The sequence below is a fragment of the Pyxicephalus adspersus genome, chromosome 7 (genome assembly GCF_032062135.1).
Source record: "Pyxicephalus adspersus chromosome 7, UCB_Pads_2.0, whole genome shotgun sequence".
Lineage (NCBI taxonomy): Eukaryota > Metazoa > Chordata > Amphibia > Anura > Pyxicephalidae > Pyxicephalus > Pyxicephalus adspersus.
This window is the reverse complement of record NC_092864.1, coordinates 31264332-31284892: the sequence shown is the minus strand read 5'-3', so window position 1 is coordinate 31284892 and position 20561 is coordinate 31264332. Positions and strand designations below refer to the sequence as shown.

Sequence of the window (20561 nt, the reverse complement as noted above, 5' to 3'; positions counted from 1 at the left end):
TAGTCTCTGCAGCCATGAATATGTTTGGATTAAGGTCGGTCTCCCTCCAGTTCCCCTGTGCCCGGGGTCACCTGCTGCTGCAGACCCGCAGGGTAGTGGGGAATCAATGCAGAGTAGCCGGAGTGGCTGATGGGGACAAAAAATTGAAAACCTTTGAGGATTTACCTGGACCGTCTCTACTCACCACCCTCTACTGGTTCTTCATCAGAGGATACATGTTTCATATGCATGAGCTAGCTGTAAGTATAAAGGATCCTAGATTTTTCATTGCTAATTTAGCTCTTGGGTGCACTACATGAACCTAAACTTGAGAGAAGGGGTTTACATTTGGCCAGAGATTATCTTTAAAGGACAACTCCACTTTACCCCTTGGGGTCCACAGTCTTGGAAGTGATGCACACAAGAATAAGGTACAACTGTTATTTTTCAATTGGGGGTAATTGGGGGTGCATTGGGGGTCCCTACATCCCCTACAGTCTTTCAGCTCCCATGTATAAAATAGAAGCAGCCCTTTCTTCCTGCCCCTAAAGTCAGGATAGCAAAAGGATGGGTGGTGTAAGGCTTTATTATACAGAAGGGAACCATGTGGGTAGTGTATATAGGACACAAGACACATGGGGCCTGATTTATTAAAGCTACACTTTCATCAGTGGGGCTGGGTGATCCAGCAAACCTGGTATGGATTTCCTAAAAATAATTTGCTATTTGTTAGCAAATGTTTTGAATACTAGACCAGATGCATTCCAGGTTTGCTGGATCACCCAGCTTCATTGATGAAAGTGTATCCTCTCCAGTCTTGGAGAGCTTTAATAAATCAGGCCCATTAGATTACTGGCTCCAGTAACATGTTCGTAAAAGCACGCGATTAATACTTACCCGTCCTGCTGCTCATAACACCATCAAAAATTTTGGGTGCGTTGGGTGCTTGGCCCCTGCTAGGTTTTGTAGTTATCACTACTTTATACTGATTTAGGGGCTGGCTGAAAAAAACACATCATATGGTGGGGTCACTTCTGGAAGTGATGCAGAAGATACGGATTTCTATATGAAATGCTACATAGTTGGTATGTAAAGGGGCACAATTATAATTACCCCCTATCACCCCATTATGATGTTGAAGATTTGTGTTAATATATAGTAATCTGATGAAGGGGACAGTTTTTAAATAAGCTGTTTCACCATGTTTTGCTCTTTTATCTTCGCTCTTCGCTTGTTTATCGCTTTTCTAGAAATTGGTTTATCCTTACCAAACCGGTTCCCTGAATGTATAGCGTTGACACCAAGCCCATTTCCGTGACAGACATTCAGGAATTTTCTTATGTTCTATGGAAAGGGAGGGGGAAGAACAAGTGAGGCGTGCTCCTCTCCATTGACTTATATAGAGGCTCTTCACCATCTGGTGACCTCTGTAGACATGGCAGATTCCGGAGACGAGCCTGACCATTCGGATCGGGCGGGAATCATCTTATGTGTGTACAGCCTAAAATTTCTGGTGGCCCCTGTGCTTAAACATAGGACCTGATTTATTAACGCTCTCCAAGACTGGAAAGGAGAGACTATCATGGGGCAACCTCAGCAAACCTGCAATGGATTTCCTCAAACGCATCCGTTGGCAAATGATTTAAATCCCGGACCAAATCCATTCCAAGATAGCTGGGTCACCTAGGATCTCCTATAATAGTCCATCTTCACCAGTCTTGGAGAGCTTTAATAAATCAGGCATTGTTTCCAATTTATTCAAGTTCAAGATAGTAATAGGGTTCTAGAGAGAAATATAAGGTTATTCTCTGGTTACTGCTTTATTTAGCAAATGTGACCTGGATGCCCCCAAGTCCTCTGTGAAGCTGTTGAAATTGATGCTGGTGGCAGCTCAAATCACTTTCGCGAAATCATGTAAATCAACTACTATATCCTTAAGCCTTTTTTACTCTAAAATGGATTGGGTCATGGTGAATACTCTTAAAAACACAATATTCAAATTTGATACGATTTGGGACCCCTGGAAGGCTTAAGCCACGTACACACTTCCAATTATTAGTCGTTGGAAAGGATCTTTCACGATCCTTTCCAACAACTAGGCATTGCACGATGAATGAACGAGTGCTGGACATACAGAGGGGAGGGGGAGAGCGACGGAGTGGCACCCAGCTGCTCGCTCTCCCTCTTCCCTTGCATTATGATCGTTCGTCGTTCATCATCCGTGGATCCGCCATTCAGGTGATGAACGATGCACGCTGTACACACTCCAGATTCTCACCCTGAGCTGGTTAAGGGGCGAGAACCATTGGACGTGTGTACATAGCTTTATTGCTTCTGTTTGCCAGGCACCTGAAAAGCATTACGGGTGGAAAGTCACCTGATCTCATCAACCCTGGTTATCTCCCTCCTTTTTTCCCCTTCTAGTCTAGTCTTGTCTCCCCCTGTCTGGTCTTTTGTATTGGTTTTTGAAATGTTATATTCCTTTGCTCTATCGTTGTAAAAATTCATTTTAACAATAATTTAATAAAGATTGCTACCTTTTTTTAGTTATTATTTTTTCATGCCTTAAAATCCTATTTTTTTCTTGTAGTCTTGTTCTGAATTTAAATAATGCTTGAATGCATGGAGATGTGGCATCTAAGTATTAATGTTTAACTGGTTGGAAAGCCAATGCCTTCTATCTATTGCATATATTTAGTTAATTTGCTTCAATAATTTGTGTTTGCCTGGGGTTCATCTTTATTAAAAATCCACATTTGGGAAAATTGGGGCTTGATCATAGGACTGAGTTATACTTTTTGCCCTCTGGAGTATCATTACATCTTACAGCCACAACACCCAAGGAGCGCTTACGTTGTTTGTTTTTTGTTAATGAATGCAAACAGTGTTATCTTATATACATCATTTTTGTATTTACTTGCTTGCTTGCAGTTTAGCCTTCCTTTGCTGATTATTTGGTGTCAAAAGTGAATGAAAAATGAGTACATATAGCAGTAAATAACTTCACTTACAAAAATGTACAAGAACTATGCAGAATGGCCACACGAGGGACACTGGTGGATGACCCCGGCAGGTTTGATGAGTGACAGGAACCTTTTAATGTATGGAATGTGACCGTCAGCTCTATGTGTAAGGGAATGGGTGGTGCCCTGACATGCCTTGCATTAGCTATGCATGAATCTGGGCCTGGGGCCAAATCTGTGACTTTCAAGGTCTTGAAAGTCAGCTATAACTGACAGTTACATTTTGACTTCATCCCCCAATGTTATTTATTTTGCTTGCTTTTTTTGTTCCAAGACACAGGAAGAACCTGTCGCTCCACATGCTTTGTCCTTAGTGAGAAAGAAACCCAGGAGAATGGAAAGCTGCAAAGCAACTACTATTTCCTTAGACATGGTGGTGCCCTTTGCCCTCCATACCATCTATAAGATATAATTAGGTTCTACCTAAATTTCTTGCATTTGATAATTATCAGATAGGTACATCTGACTCTTACTGTACCTTGGAATTTTTCTATTTTATTTTGATAATGGACAGATAAAATACAAGAAGGTTTACGGGCCAATGTTCAAGATGGAAATCAGTCGCTACAAAATGGTGAGTATCATTGACCCAGAGCTGATGCAAGTTGTGCTGAGACAAGAGGGGAAATATCCGATGAGGACGGAAGAGGACCTCTGGAAAGAGCACCGGGATATCAGGAACTTACCCTATGGTCCCTTTACAGAGTAAGTCAGCCTAAATGAATTGCCGGACATTGTAAAAATTGTTGCAACCCAAAGCAGTCTATTTGGGTAATGTCTATCAGGTAATTCGACTTTAAATGGCCTAAAGGCAAAGGCATTCTGCCATTTTTCAATCTCTGGGATTAGGTAAATCTTCAATGAGATTACGGGTGGAGGCAACAATACACAGCAAAATGCTTTGTCACATAAATGTTTTACTCGCTAAGGGCCACTGACCACAAGTCTTAAAAATATTTTATTTTTAATATCTCATGGGAGGGAAATAAAACAATCCTAGGACTGTCTATCGCAGTACTGCATCTCCACCACAGGATGTCCTTCTAGGTTAAATGACATCCAATCCCAGAGTGCAGCCTGTCATGGACCCGCCCCTGAGGGAACTGAATTATGCACAGTGAAATGCTCTATTAATGTTGCACTCATTAAGGGCCACTCGCCATATGAAAATCCCAAAGAGAGAAAAGACCCAGGATGTCACATGACTGATTTAAAGACATCAGAAATGTAAATATAAATGAAATGAGAAGAATTATGCAGTAAGCCCTGGACAGCATTCATTTTACTTGTTGGTTAATTGCAGATTTCTTGTTGTCTCCAGGCAGGGACACAAGTGGCACATTCTGCGCAGGGTTCTCAACAAGAGAATGCTAAAGCCCACAGAAGCCAGGGCCTATGAGGGGAGCATTAATGAAGTGGTGACAGATCTGTTAGAGAGAATTCAGGAAATCCGCAGTGAGAGCACCTCTGGAAATACAGTCCCTGACGTTGCCAATCTTTTCTACAATTTTGCCTTTGAAGGTAAGTTAAATGACACAGATCTTCCTGGGCATGTGCAGAAGGGGCTTTTCCAATGGAAAAAAGTGCCAATCTCACGTCTGCGCAGTGCAAGATCAGGTGACGTATGCAGGAGAAGAAAGGAGATGGAACGAGATGATGGCTCCCAGTTCTTCCACTGCATTGAGATGAAGGAAGAATCCAGGGACCATATCGAGGCCTGCTATGGATGGATTGAGGGCTCTGCAGAAGTAAAGGTAAGAGAAGATTTTTATTTTGATTTTAAGAAAATAACACTATTGCTGTATATTATCATTCTCCACTGACAGGTCCACTTTAACCATGGGCAACCTATCAAATTCTTTGTTATTATAGTATGAAACACAAAAAGCATATAATACAGTGCCTAAGGGGGCATAGAGGCAAAGCCCTGAGTAAACTTTTAACCTAGTTTGTCCAATCAGATTCTTGTATTCTAAAACCTAGGATTTACATGAAAATATTTTTCTTTCTTTCAGGAATCTCATATATTCTATTTGAGGCCAGATCTGGTTGTCTAAATAAAGAGATCCCTGTGGAGACTCAGAATTTTGTCAGTTCGCTTACATGATGAAAAACTCTGTCTTTGTCACTTATTTGCCGTTATGGACAAGACGGGTCTTCCCCTATTGGGAACGTTACCTCTCGGGCTGGGACACCATCTTTGCTTTCAGTAGGTGCTTAAAGGAAGAACGTTCTATAATGGTCATGTTGGGGTAAATATGGGAATAATATCTACCACGGAAGAAAGAGAAAAATATGTAGTCGGGCAAATGCCAACTCAAATTTATATTTTTTAATTTTTTTTTTATATATATAGAACTTGAAAGTGATGAATTTTCATGTCAGGTCTCTATTTCTGTCTGTGACCCCAAGGGTAAGATTGCTTTTCCTTTTCTGTAACTTCATAAAAACAAATAGAAAGTAGAAGGAACCATATACATTCCCTGGATATGTATAGCAAGTCCACCTTCACCCCCATAAGAATTATTTGAAGGTATGAAAGATCTGATCTTTATTAATATTTATTTCATTTCAATATTATTCTTGGAACTAATTTTTATGATATAGAACAATCCTGGGAGTACAAACTTGATTTAAAAGGGTATGATATGATTAATATGTTTACATTTTATTAAATATGATTTTACGATTTTGATATTCATAAAAACATTACATTGGATGTTCTTTCTGTTGATGGATATCATGAAAAATCATAACTTTATACCATACTGTTGGCCCCAAAACCCCTCTTTTTTCAAACTTTTTTTTAAGTTTCTTATTCCTCCAAGAAGAAATATTAGATATGAGGTGTAATTAGCAAAAATGACACACAGGGTTGTTCTATATGACAAAATTGGTTTCATTAATAATTTTGAAATGAAATAAATAATATTAAAGGCCATAAAAGAAACTCAGACAGTAGAAATAGTATTGTTGCTTTACATTGATGATCAACAAAGAAGTGATCAGTTATTGGTGGTCAATGGGAACAGGATCCTCTTATTACTGATGGCCAATTCAAGAAAACCATCTGATATCATTGGTTAATAAAGGAAGTCTTACATCAATGCAAAGAGGAACATTTTTCATTTGAGTCAATGTGAAAAATGCCCCCCTTGCAGATAGCTAAAAAGATCATTGGTGTCAGTGGTTCTTTATCTGAGAGGTGGAAATTGGTTATTGCCCCTGACAACTTCTGGAGAAGCCTAGGGGTTACAAAAGGCTGATATATTGTGTATGGATATACAGTACCAGATTAATGGATGCTTTACTAAAAATGACAGGTCCTCACTATCTGCATAGAACCTAGCAACTATGATGTACCTTGAACCCTAATAGGCCAATGTGCTGCAAATTACAATATATCTAACGCCACATTTTTGTGTAGAATGAATATAAACCTTGTCAAGTTTTTATTACTAATAGAATTGTACCCAGAAAAAAGGGAACTTTACAGGCACCTACATGTAGAACCACCCTTAAAATGATAAAAAAAGTCAAATTATCTTAATTTAATAAAACAAAGCCATCATACTGTTTTTTTAATATACATATGACAATAACATCATCATCTGCTAAACGACATATTCAGTGAGATAGAACAATATATACAGAGTTTACAAAAACCCAGGAAAGACTTTCCAAAAAGTGATAGACTTGACGCGTTTCGCAGTAGCAAACAATCCACTTCCTCGGAAGTATGATAAACACATGGGAGCGGAATATCTTACTCTACAAGGTTGATCACTATTCACAAAACTCATCATATAATATAAAAAAAACATAAATATATTAGCTCACAACATATATATGTCCAATATCCAAATGCTTGTTTCTTCAACTGGGATCTGGAAGATGTCAGGTAAACAGAGGGAAAAAGAAGCAGGACTGATGACAGCGGTCTATTGGTATTTTTCTCAGTTTGGAAAAATATTTGTATTTCCCTCATTTGTGTCTCTGGGACAGGAAATGAAGGGATAAATGAACAATATAAAGGCATATACTGACGAGGACAGGAACATATAAACAAACTTTTGTCCTGCATGAGAAAACCCTGAGATTAATTTAAAGGAGAACAGTTATCATTTTATTTTTTAATGTAAAAGAGGGTCAGTCCGGTATGTAGGAACAATCATCAATGCACAATGATGTATTTTTTAAATATACATATATAACAGAATACACACACGCATGGTGCAGCATGTTTTCTTATTATATATGCAGAATTTTTATCCTGTTCTTCCCCTAAGTCTACCAGACAGGGTCTCTCTGATTAGAAACATTATTGGTTTGGTAATATTAACATAGCTGGTTTGTGTGCAGATTTTATTGATAGGTCCTCTTTATATTGATGTAAAACTGCGCCAATGTTAAAGATTTATAGGAATACAACCTAAAGTTTGTTTGATTTATGTGCAGCAAAGAAACTGATTGACAAGAAGATGAATGAGATGCAGGAAAGGTTGGAGAGAGGAGAGGAGGTGCAGGGGGAGTACCTGACCTACCTGCTGTCCAGCGGAAAGTTGTCCATGTCTGAGGTGTACGGGAGTGTGGCCGAGTTGCTGATGGCCGGAGTAGACACTGTGGGTAACTGCTAAATATTTTTTTTATCTAAAGCTCCAACTCTAGATGAAACATTTTCATGCTTGTAAATCACATGTAATTATATTGATGTCCTTATCCTGTCCATAGGTTCACTTTTAAAAATACATAACCAAAAAATGTTTTGCTCGGAGTAGCGAAGAGTTGGGACCTCAACCATTTGCAGATGTTTTAGGTAGGGGTGCTGGATTCAATGTGCATTACTTACTTTAAAATGTGGAATTACTTAGGTGAAATTCAATGACTCTGTATAGGTTGTTCCCACATAAGGCTGCATAACAGAATTTGAGATTACCTCTAAACATTTACACATATATACAGCCAAAGGCATGTGGTCACATGACTTTCACACCTAAAGGAGCTTGTTGTGCATCCCATTCCAAAACCATGGACGTTAGTATGGAGCTGGTCACCCTCTGGGGCTATAGGTATTCTCTGCTCTGGGAAGGCTTTCCACAAGATTGTGGAGAATTTCTGTAGGGCTTTGTGCCCATAAAGCAAAGGTCGTTTTTAAAGGTCAAATATTAATGTTGGAATAGAAAACCCCTAATTCACCCATAATGTGTTCAGTAGGGTTTCAGGCTCCATGCAGGTCATTCAAGTTCCTCCAGACCACAGGCTTATGGAGATGGCTTTGTAGACAGGGGCACAGTCATGATGGAACAGAAAAGAGCCTTCATCAAACTGGTGTCACATAGTTGGAATAGTTCCCACATAGTTCCCACAATTGTGTAAAATGTCTTTGTATGCTGTAGCTTTAACAGTGCCCTTCATGGGAACATCTGAATGCAATAATTTGGAAGGATGTCCCCGTACCATTGGCCATCTAGGGAGGTGTGTTGATCAGTTGTCCATGAACATTTTCCAATATAGTATAAATAGCTTGCTATGTTTTTATCTTCCTGCAGACATCAAACACGTTGACTTGGTGTTTGTATCACCTGGGTCAGGATCCCGAACTTCAACAATCCCTTCATGAGGAGGTGGTCAGTGTTGCTCCATCTGGACAAATACCCACAACAGATGATATCTCAAAAATGCCACTGCTAAAAGCTGTGATTAAAGAGGCTCTTCGGTATGCTTAGTGGAATCAAACTGACCTCATAATTCAACTTACAAACTTCACTCCACTTTGATTCAAAGGGCCTGATTTATTAAAGCTCTCCAAGTTGTAGATCACACAGCTTCACTGATGAAAGTGTATCCTTTCCAGCCTTGGAGAGCTTTCATAAATCAGGCCCAAAGAAACAGCATGGAACAGCAAGGTACAGAGATGTAGGTTCTAAACAGCAAAGACAATGACCTAGTTGTACCATATGCAAGTAAGTGTGACTATTACAAAAAGCCAAGCCAAACTTTTTTTTTTACCTTACCCTAACTTATTATTGGTTGTAGGTAAATAGAAGAATCTGTGTCCTCCTTTTAAAGTTGTATTTAAATTGATGTAAAACCACTTTTGAACGATTCTATGGATTACTTACTTTGTAGATCATCACTGTTCCACACACTGCCTTTCACTAAGTTTACAAGTGCATGAAAGATTTATGACATGTCACTCTATTCAAGCTTTTCTCCATGTTTTTAACATATGGGAATGCTTGAAATAACTTTCAGGTCTTCAGGGAACCCTTGCTATAATTACTATATCCACATTGCAGTAGGAAAAATGCCTTATACATTGCTGGCCTGTGGGCAGAATGACAAAAAGATCATTGGTGTCAGTGGTATATGACCAGAGGGGTCCAAATTGCTCATGGCACAAAGAACCCCTAGCAAACTCTGGAGGAAACTCTGGTTGAAAAACACGGCTCTATACAGTAACAGCAATAAAATACTTTTTTTTCAAACAAAGCAACATATTTTATTATCAAGAAGCCACCTTTGAACTCCAGCTCAGGGACTTTGCCTAGGTTGTGATAACGCCAGAGGTTTAGTCATAAAAAAAGAAGACGGGGCACAGTACTATCCATGCCTCACTACACCCCTGTCTACGTGTCACTCAAAGGGGAAGAAACTTCCCCCAGAGTGATGTCATGATACCAGAACTGGCCCACTCTCTCATCGCAGGTCTGAGCCTGGCGGGTTGTGTTCAGAGAGACACCCTGCCCACCACCCTAAACCCGCAATTTAATACGGGAGATATGGTCTGCGGCTCTGGCCGGTGCACTCTCCCCAAGAGGGGTCCTTCTCCTGACCCCGCGGTGGGGAGGGGACCGGCCAGAGCCACGGACCACAAAAAAATTATTTGTAAACAAGAGTGGGCATGCATGCCCCCTCCCGAAAAAAGTGAAGGCACCCCTGGATAAGGTCCGTCTGATGAAGTCAGGTGGAAGCATTTCTATAGTCTCTTCTTTCTCAGTGATCAGAGTGCAATATTGTATCTTTCTGTTTTTTTTTCTTTTATTATGGGCTATGTCCAGACTGGCAGCAGGGTTGTGGTGCAGTTATTGCTTCCCAATGCCACTGAAACACTTCTTCTGGTAAGGAGCTACATAAAGTGACTTACCGATGGCAGCCTAGTGAATGGAAATGCTGTGTTCACTAATTCTCAAATGTGCAGGTGTCTTAAATAACTAGTAGTGTTGGCGGCCAAGCGGCTGGCAGGGTGCGGGCTGTCGGAAACCATGTGAGAGCACTTGTTCTTGTTGCAGGTCTGACCCTGCAACAAGAACAATATACATAGGTGTGCAAATAAGTAGTAAAAAATACTTATAAAACGATGAATCAATAACTGTGAACACTGTATCATTATACAAGATCCACTGTAATGGCTCCTAAAGCATAAAAAATGATAGACGATTATGGTGGTGGAATGGCCAAAGCTGGGGAGGAAGCCCAGTGCTAGCTAGGTATAAGCCTATAATCTAGGTTAGGTCTTTTTAGGGTGCTCATCCTATGGTCAAACTCCAACTCTGGATTCCAAGTGTTGATTTTGGGCTTTGTGTAAATTAAATGAATCGCATACAAAAGTCCACTTTAACAAAATTCTAAAACATATGAACAATTGCAAGATTTGTTAATGCTATTGAAGTAAAATAGTACTAGTAAACTAGCAGAATATGTCACTGTCTCAGAGAAATTATAAAGATCAAGAGGTCTGTCTTCACTTGCTAAATGCTTGTTTTGTGTTCTTGATGAGCAATAAACCAGAAACGCAATGGTCCTGAATTATTAAAAGTCTCCAAAACTGGAAGAGGTAGACTATAATGGCAGAACCTGAGTGATAAAGAAAATCGGGAACAGATTGCTTAAAAATCATTTGCTATTAGCTGGCAAATGTTTTCAATCCTGGACCAGATAGATATTGGGTTCTCCTATGATAATGTATGTTTTCCAGTCTTGAAGAGCTTTAATGAATCCGATCCGTTATATATCTATTTATAATCCAACATAAATATTAAAATAGATTTGACTTTTCTCCAATACAGGTTGTATCCTGTTGTGTCCATCAATGGCAGGATGGTCAGTGAACAGGAGGTAGTAATTGAGGACTATTGCTTTCCAAAAAATGTAAGTTGGCCACAATGTGTTTATAAATGGAAGACCTCATATAAAACAATACAAAAATAAAAAATCTGATTGATCTGTCATGAGTGTACATTTTCCTTTAAAGAATCAGTCCAAAAATAATATTATACTTATAGATGGAGCCTGGTTGGCTGAGTCAGCCCCTTACCTAATTTACACTTTGGATAACCCAGAAGTTAGATATCCCTGCCATAATTCCAGACTTTATTCCTGTCCCTCTTTGTGTGCTCCAGCTTTTCCTGCAAAATATAAATATAAAATAAATACAAAATTCATCAAGTGTAGCTCCTTATATTGGTTACAGACTCAGGAATTCTTTGCAGCAATGGCAGCAACTCTTTATAACGGGCACAACAGGTCTGCAGATATGAGAACACAGTGAGTTCAGGGGTATAATGGACAGGGGTACAAAGCTGGGAACTCCTTGCAGAGATTTTGGGAACACTACATAACAGGCACAGCAGGTGCACACAGCTGGGATGGTGAGTTCCCCTCATAATAATCACATTTATCATCCATTCACCAGAAATAGTCATCTAGATTCCCATTGTTTATTAAGCCATTATATGCTGTTTTATATATCTATCTTTTCCAACAGACACTGTTTGTTCTGAATCATTATGGCATCTCCAGAGACGAGGACTATTTTCAGAATGCAGACAAATTTCTTCCTCAAAGGTGGCTGCGTAATGGTAGAATGAATCACCATCCATTCAGCTCCATTCCATTTGGCTTTGGCGTTCGGGCTTGCGTTGGGAAACGTATCGCAGAGCTGGAGATGCACCTAGCTTTGGCTCAGGTGAGAAAAAAAATCACATTTCTATTGACGTGGAGCAAATATAAGCAGAAATCCAAATCTCTGTGAAAATGTGAAGTTCAATTAGATCAGATATGTTTGTTCTGGGGGATAGAATTGTTAGCTCTCGTATGGAATGCATTGTGATTGGCTGTGCCTAAAATCAGTACTTTGGAGTCACTGATCTAAAATATTCATGCTCTAAAATTTAGAAACATATAATTTATTTAATCAAACAATGGGGAAAAATTGCAGTCCAACACATTTCACGAGCTTTTGGTTACTTTCATAAACAGGGCTTTAAAAGTCTACAGAATAAAGAATACATCTCACCTACAACACTTATAAAGATTTAAATATCTCTATTACCCATACCCTGTATTTTTCATGGAAATTGTGGCATCCTGTAACAATATAGGAGCCAAAAGATGGAACCACAACATGCAGCAGTTCTGTAACATTAGTGAGATAGAAGTCACGATCTGCCAGAGAGGTATGGAAAATGCCCCTTCTATTGCATAAAAATGATGTTTCAATTTTTTAAGCAAGTATTCCATAAGTAGTCTTGGTCCAGAGTTTTTTTTGCACTTAGAACTGTCAAACAGAATTGCTTTTTCTGATTATTTTTCTCATGCAATGTTGCAGATCATCAGGAAGTTTGAGGTCAGATATAACCCGCAGGAGGGAGAAGTGAAACCAATCTTAAGGATCGTTCTGGTGCCAAGTAAACCCATTATTCTGGAGTTCCTGGAAAGAACGACCAGCTAGATACCAACATTACCTGCCATGGACCTCAATCTTGTGATCTCCCTGATTGGTATCCTGTGGACATAAAAAAAAATAAGCCGAGATTTGTAACACATGGAATCAATTTAAATTAAATAAATAAATAAATGAACTGGGATGAGAACAGACCACGCTCAACACATGGCCCCATTGGGAGTTGCTTCTCTGGTTCCAACAGCTTCAGAGATAAAGGACAAGGTTTACCTTTTCCTTCTTATGTTTATTTTATGTTTATTTTATTGTGAATCATAGAGATGTAAAAGCAGATAATTTGTAGAATAGAATATAATTTAGAATACAGTTGGAAAGATTACTATTTTTATCTCCGAGATAACAAAGGTTTAAAAAGTTATTGAACTCAGGGCAAAGTACTACAGTGTATTATTTGTTTCACATGCACTCTCAGAGATATGGTTGATCGGTGGTGAATGTAGCCAACAGTGGGCCCCAGTGAAGAATTGACTTAGGGTCCCCCACCCGACTAACTTGGGGCTCCTGTGGATGTCCCCGTTGGCTAAGGAGGGTTCAGGATCCTCAGAGCCAGCAGCATACTTTGAACCTCCTTATGTAATCCCCCGTAGTAGATAGTATATAGCAGACATTCTGAACCCTACAGTTCCTCCAGACAGCAACAGTACACAAAAAATGATAAAAATGTACAAATGCAAACATAACTTTGGCCTCTAGTTACAAAACAGGGAATAAGAGATTCCCTTGTGGAATTTTCCAGCTTCATGTGTTTCAATGTCAGTAAGAGATTACCACCAGGAATGTTTGAGAGAATGTCTGATTCCCTGTTTTATAATTATATGCCATTAAAATAATCTAAGTTACCCTAAATGCACATCCTAAAATTAAAAGAAAAAAAGCAAAATGTTCTTTTCTTTGAAAGCAAATGTCAACTAATGAAATGATTGGAATATAGAGTTTCTAAACTAGCACAATCAGTAAATATTTTTTTAAAAATTACTACACTCATCACTATAAAAGTAAATCCAATAGAAGCTGAAATTGTATTGTAAGGGCAAACTTGGCCCCAACAATTCCATCTTCTTGGCCACCTTGTCTCTTACCCTGATTTTTTTTAAATTGCTTCACCAAGCCACAGCATCTCCATTTCTACACAACGGAGGAGATTCCCTTGGTACTGAGTGCCCATAGCTCTTGGCAATGTTCTCCTAATAGCTTTGGTACTTCTTGCAGCATACCCACTGACAGTGCCGACATTTACAGACTGAAATCATGCTGTCCTCTGTTGTTAAAGTCGCTCCTATTCTCAAAGTTGTTTTTGTCTTCATTGAGTATGGTTGGGTCCTTTGTTATTTTGGCTGAGGTTTTTTACACAATCATGCCATTGACCGCAGAAACTAATTTAGGTCCTTGAATGATGGGCTCACCTCTGGGGAGTTGCAGTTTATAGCTATTAGTTATAAATGATCCATTCCTAATTTTGGTCATTTAAAACTCTGTAGGCTGCAAAGACATTCCCTTTTCCCTTGATTTTCAATGTTTTCCCTATTGAGATTGGAAGTCATTAGGGCTGTATTCTGCAAGGATTTTGTTTAGAAGTGGTCCAATTCCAGTATGGATCTGGCTGTGTCTTACCAAGGGGATTACCATACCTGCTGAGGATACAAATCTTTTTTAAAGACCTCAATCAACAAGCAGTTGGAATCCGTTTTCAGAGTTCTGTTCCCATTTGTGGGTCCTGCTCTACACCCGATCTGACTTTACTTTTTTAAACAATGTCAGAGTGGTCAAAAACCTTTAAAGGAAATCTAACCACTGCCATGGTTGACCCCATGTTTATTGAATGGGCTAAGCATTTAATTTTGCTGCAATGGCCTATTTAAATATCTCCCCTCATTTCTCAGATGTGCCGAAACTCAATGCATATCCACAGGCAGTTTGACTAAAGTTGAAACTGTGTGCAAGTATTATTTGATCTGCATTGACTTCCAGGGAAAATGTCTCTGGCAGCTTCACCAATGGAAGAAAGATTAGGAGCAGACTGCAAAATTGTCACCCTCTCTGTCAAGAAACATTTCATACGTTGCTCCACTCCTCAACCTCAATTTCAAGACACCCCTTCCCCCTTGACCCTATTCACTTGGTTTCCTATTCACTCACAAGCTCTGTCATTCCAAATTTGCCAAATTCTCAAACAAGCCTTCCTTGCATGCATCCCCCCTTTCCATAGCAGGGGGATATCTGTTGACATCCTCAGTAGTTCAGCATTCCAGATGCTGGATGGAGAAGTTGGTGTTCCAAGGCTACAAACTGTCTAGGTCGATTAGACATAAAATCACCACATGAGCTCACTGGACCAGGATAGGCTCATCTAATGCCATAGATAAGTTTAACAATAAAAGATGGATCTTAGAGTAACTCATTTCTAATAACTTTGTGCTAAAACACAGACAAGTTCATATTTATTTTAAATTTTGCAAGATTTGATTCCTTTAAAAAAAACTAATTTAAAGCTTATTGATTTTGTGCAATGGATTTCTGAGAAATGTGTTTAAATAAAATACTTGTTTTGTAACAATTATACATTTTTACATGAATATGTAACTTTATGCTGCCTCAACTGCAATATAGTAAAATACGGACTGATGCCTACAGTTCCAATCTAGCAACCACCATTCTTTAATTACTTTCAGTTATAAAAAAATGTAACTGCTCTCCAGCAAAGAAAGGAGTAATGTTCCTAGATATTTATAGGGGCAGTGGATGATAACGGTGGTAATGGGTATGGTCATAACATTACCTACTGTATAGCAATTGGTTTTGTTTTATTATGGGTCTACCTTAACACAACTCTGCAAACAGCAAGTATACCAATAACAAATGATTGGCAGAGTTACTAGCTGCTTAGTGCTTAGCACTTTTGCCCTTGCAGCGCTAGGTCCCAGGTTCAAATCACGGCCAGGATGCTATCTGCAAGGAGTTTGTATGTTCTACCTGTGTCTGTATGGGTTTCCTCTGAGTACTCCAGTTTCCTCCCATATTCCAAAATCATGCAGTTAGGTTTTTGACCTTCCCTCAATAATTGTCCATATGACTATGGCAGGAACATTAGATTTTGAGCCCCTTTGAGGGACAGGTAATGACATGACAATAGACTTTATAAAGTGCTGGGTAATATGTTGGTACTTTATAAATAGTGGCTAATAATATTTGTTAACGTGCATGTTTGGGCAAGTATATTGTATCTCTGTAACAGGTTTTGTCTCTCTAAAAATGTTATAAACAGTGATATAACATTAATCATAGAAAACTGACTTATTCTAGCATAGATGAGCTGAAATGAAACCTCACGATTTCCTAAAGTCAAATCACATTCAAGATTTGCTTTGCTCTATGCATATTATGCATGCAAATTATCTCTTCTAAAATCTTATAGGACAGCTGAGGTTTGCACTTCTACCACAAATATATAGATAAGGTTGCATTAGGACTATAGTTGTCAAGAGAATGAATAATTGTATTATGATATAAATTTATTGTGGTTGTTATTATCATTCCCACAACTATAAATTCTATTTCAGCAACTGTTCCCCCGTGTGCCAATGCTAACAGCTTTTCTGCCGCTGGGGGTGCACCATTAGAATTTTGCTACAGGGCCCTCATGATTCCTAATTCCAAAAGCGATTTACTTCCAGAGGAGGAGCTGGGTCACTTGAGAGTTTGTATGGTTAAGTAAAATCCGGCAGCCAGGGCTAGATTTCACACACTTCTCAAATACTAAGCGTTTCCACTGCTTGAATGTGCGCCAAGCCCTCTGTAATCTTTGCTCCACATCCCTTCCTTAATCAGGACAATTCAAGTTCACAACAATAAAGGGTGTAAAAAGCTAGTACTTTGGAATGCTCCTAATATTAACCCATCGCTTTTCCTAAAGCACTAACACTAATGTTAAGTTTAAGAAGAAGAAAAAACAGTTCATTCTCCCTAGTCATGGGTTTATAGAAAACGAGCCCTCTGCAAATATAAAGTAGGGGGTCCCAATGGAGAGCATTCCAGCTCCTTTCTGTCCACTGGGGCAGTGAAGAAGGTAGGAACCTTGGGTAATTGGATGGTCTTTCCCCGAGATAGCCCTAAATCCCCTAACCTAACCCAAAGACCCTCTTTCCCGCAGGTTTGTTTGGGAATAAGATCCACTGGCCCGGAATCTCCTGTAACTCCTCATTGACTTGAATACAGCTGCATGCAAGATGTTACAAGTGCATTGAAAGAGTTGAAGCTGTTCTCTTTTATAAACAGAAATACTTTGTATGTGCATGTGCAAGGATGACTGTCTATTGCATGTAGCTTATGTTGAGCCTTTCAGAGCCAGTTCTGCAACCTTAAAATATATATATTTAAGATACTTTTTTCCAGGTATTATTGTTCAGATATCCTCTTTACCCTTCATTTGCTTTAACAATCAGCATATCCCAAATTCTACAGAGCACCACCACATCATTCCCATAAACCTTGACACCCTGGCCTCACAGAAACTGGCACCGTGCATGATTCTTCCTAGAAATGGGTTGAGGATTCTATGTTGGGCACATTTCACATTCATCACAATGTTATGTATTGGTTGTATATAGAAGATATGGCCTTTGGACTAATAAATAAAAAGAAAGGAATATGTGTGAATGCATGGGCTTATATTAGGACTGAAACTGCTTGTTCATTCACACTAAAAAACACTGGCAGAGCACGAAACAATCGTACAAAGCAGCAACACAAAGCAATCACACTATGTACCAGTGCAATTAAAGAGAAGAAAAGAAGTTCAGCACCTGCTTGCTCTGCATACTGACGTAATTTAGGCAAAACAACAACATCATGGTGGATCTTAACCCCTTAGCCCTTTTAGAATGGGAAAACTATTGAACCTCTGGAGGAACTCTGGTTGAGAAACACTGGTTTAGACCAACCACTCCTAACCGGGGTTCCTGAAGAGCTTTTTGGGGATTCCAGAAAATTGAATTATTGACCTCCCATTTGATGATACATGCATTGTTCTGGGGCTAACACACTTGGTAAAGGGCTTTTCTATCAACCACTGTAGCGGGGCATTCTTACCACCAGGCTTTTTTATCCCTATTGATGCCCAACATATTGGTTTTATTAGGGGTTCCCTGAGACTTGAATTTTTGGGTAAAAAGGTAAAAAAAAAACACTGATTTAGGCTCTCACTGGGGCAAAACATGTTGTTTTGTAAGAAGGGCCAGGTGGGTTGGTGGTGTGGTCAGTATATGGCCAAAGGAAAGGGGGGGGGTAATAATAAATTCACAAAAAAAACTCATAATAAATTCTTGTTACATGTATTGAACTGCTGATTGTATGAGACAGATACCATGTGAAGATCAGTCTGGATGACATGAAAAAACAGATTTGTTTAGATACAAAAACACACAGCCTAAATACACGGCTAAAGTCAAGAGCAAAAGCAAACATTTGGCCCATATTCAGTAGATCACAAAGTAATAAATATTATGTCGCCACAGGAGTAAGTGGGTGAAAGCCAAGACTGCTCATTTCTGACCCATGATGAACTACAACAGTCTCAACCTCTCCCATTCACATGAATAGAAACGACTGGGACCCTTTGTTTGCACACGGCTGTAATGATGTTGCTTTTGGTAGTATTTTTGTGGACTGCGGTTCAGCACCATGGCTGCAGTCACAGCTGCTTACAAATCTTGTTGCCATGGTGGAGGTTGCCAGTCTCAGCTGCACAGCAATAGTTTTTCTGTGCAACCAGAAGCTGTAAGTGGCACAGTTTCACACCATGGGCCTAATTTATTAAAACTCTCCAAGACTGGAAAAGATAGACAATCATAGATGAAGCTGGGTGATCCAGCAAACATGGAATGGATCTGCTTCAGGACTGAAAACATTTGCCAACTAATACCAAATGATTTTTGTGAAATCCATTCCAGGTTTGCTGGATCACTCAGGTTCCCCCCATGATAGTCTTTTTTCACCAGCCTTGGAGAGTTTTACCAAATCAGGCCCAATGATTTACCAAATCAGGCCCTTAGTCTATGTTCTGGCTGGTGGTGAGGTTGCAATGTGTTCACTGCTTCCTCACACCCCTGAAATGTTTTCTTTGGATGTAGCATTTCGCCTGCTCATACCCATAAGAATAAATGAGGGCAGAAGTTCAATGCTTACAGTGAATAACATGCAAGGTGTTCTTTAGAATCCAGCACAACAGTGTGGGCGGCCGAGGGGCTGGCAAGGTGCCAGTTACCAGGAGCTGCTTAGAACTAAATGGTTGCACAGTGGGACTGAACATAATCTATGCAATGTCTGATTGGATGAACCTGTAACATATAGAACATGGAGTGAATCCTGCAATAATCCAGAGCAACATATAGAAAGGTTTTCTGGTGTCTTTGTCGGTTTTGTTGTGGTTGTAATATCTGTGTGTATTTGTAACAGCTGACAACCTTTTTACAAATAGAAAAGTCAACCCTGACAACAGCGCTAGGGAACAGATGAGTTTTCAATTTTTGAAAGCTATGGGTGGCTCCATTATGAGTTCCTGACAACTGATCAGACCATAATCCCTTTCTGACCACAAAACAACTGTGTAAATTCAAATATAAAATATCCCATGACATTGGAACATTATTAACTTTGCCATAGGGAAGTAGTTACTATCAAGTTAACTTATGAATACCAAAGCTGGACTTTTAAGCCTCTAAAAGCTCTGGCCACTTAAAGGGTTAAATATAATAAAGAGAGTATAGAGAAATATAGTAACCCTCAGGAATGTACCTACATAAAATGATTCTGGTTCTCGGACAGTTCTTTATTCTCACACAGGCTTTCTTCCCTTTACCCCCAAGTGATCAGCTCTGGGATAGAAATGAGGTTTGGGCTTGCATGGCTCCCTCCTTGGATACAGTGGAGAAGTGAGATTACTCACCAGTAATAGGATGTATGTTATTTTTCTGTTAGGAAACGTTGGTGGCTGGCAGGCTGTTTGTCTGCACACACCATTGAGGTGCTTCTGAAACTGCTGCTGTCAACTAAAAACAGTGCTGAAACACTCACTGCCACCCCCATTCTTTCTCTATAGCAGATTTTTTCAACCTTTTTAACATAGAGGAACCCTTGAAATAACTTTCTGGTTTTAGGGTACCCATGATATAATTACTATATCCACAGCTCATTACATTAGTGTGATGGTCAGTGGGAAGAATGCCTCTTACATTGCTGGCCATTGGGAAGAATGTCACCAAAAAGATCATTGGTGTCACTAAGACTACATACATATGCAATAATTGTAGTTGGAAACGAACAATTAACAACTGATCGTTCAATATTCGTTAACAAAAAAAGTGCGACAGACCCACGACACTGATGAAGAGGAATTATTATTATACAGTATTTATATAGCGCCATCATATTACACAGCGCTGTACAAAGTTCATAGTTGTGTCACTAACTGTGCCTCAAAGGAGCTCACAATCTAATGTCCCTACTATAGTCATATGTGGGTAATGTAGTCTAAGGTCAATTTTAGGGGGAAGCCAATTAACTTAACTGCATGTTTTTGGGATGTGGGAGGAAACCCACACGGACACGGGAAAACCTACAAACTCCATGCAGATAGTGTCCTGGGTGGGATTCGAACCCAGGACCTAGCGCTGCAAAGGCTGGAGTGCTAACCCCTGAGCCACCATGCTGCTGGTGGCAATGAATGTCGCTGGAAACGAATGACCGTCCTGGTGGATCTGTTTGGGCGACAATCATTCACTATCTATTGTGTGTACAGTCGTTCAGTAATCGTGGATGGT

The 20561-nt window shown here is 39.5% G+C and overlaps 1 protein-coding gene and 1 long non-coding RNA gene across 2 annotated transcripts; one reads left to right on the top strand and one right to left on the bottom strand.

Moving 5' to 3' along the window:
* The first annotated feature begins 3079 nt into the window (after positions 1–3079).
* LOC140335416 (sterol 26-hydroxylase, mitochondrial-like) lies at positions 3080–12742 on the top strand. Its single transcript, XM_072418008.1, is given in 9 exon segments — positions 3080–3707; positions 4324–4523; positions 5018–5101; positions 5104–5211; positions 7461–7624; positions 8552–8718; positions 11072–11153; positions 11770–11970; positions 12613–12742. Coding segments are annotated over 9 exon segments (1293 nt in total). The 5' UTR covers positions 3080–3543; the 3' UTR covers positions 12736–12742.
* LOC140335417 (uncharacterized) lies at positions 4267–12792 on the bottom strand. Its single transcript, XR_011921701.1, has 3 exons — positions 12749–12792; positions 11320–11410; positions 4267–4742 (listed from the first exon to the last, which is right to left on the bottom strand). It is a non-coding gene; the product is annotated as an uncharacterized lncRNA (long non-coding RNA).
* Between the last annotated feature and the right edge of the window lie 7769 nt (positions 12793–20561).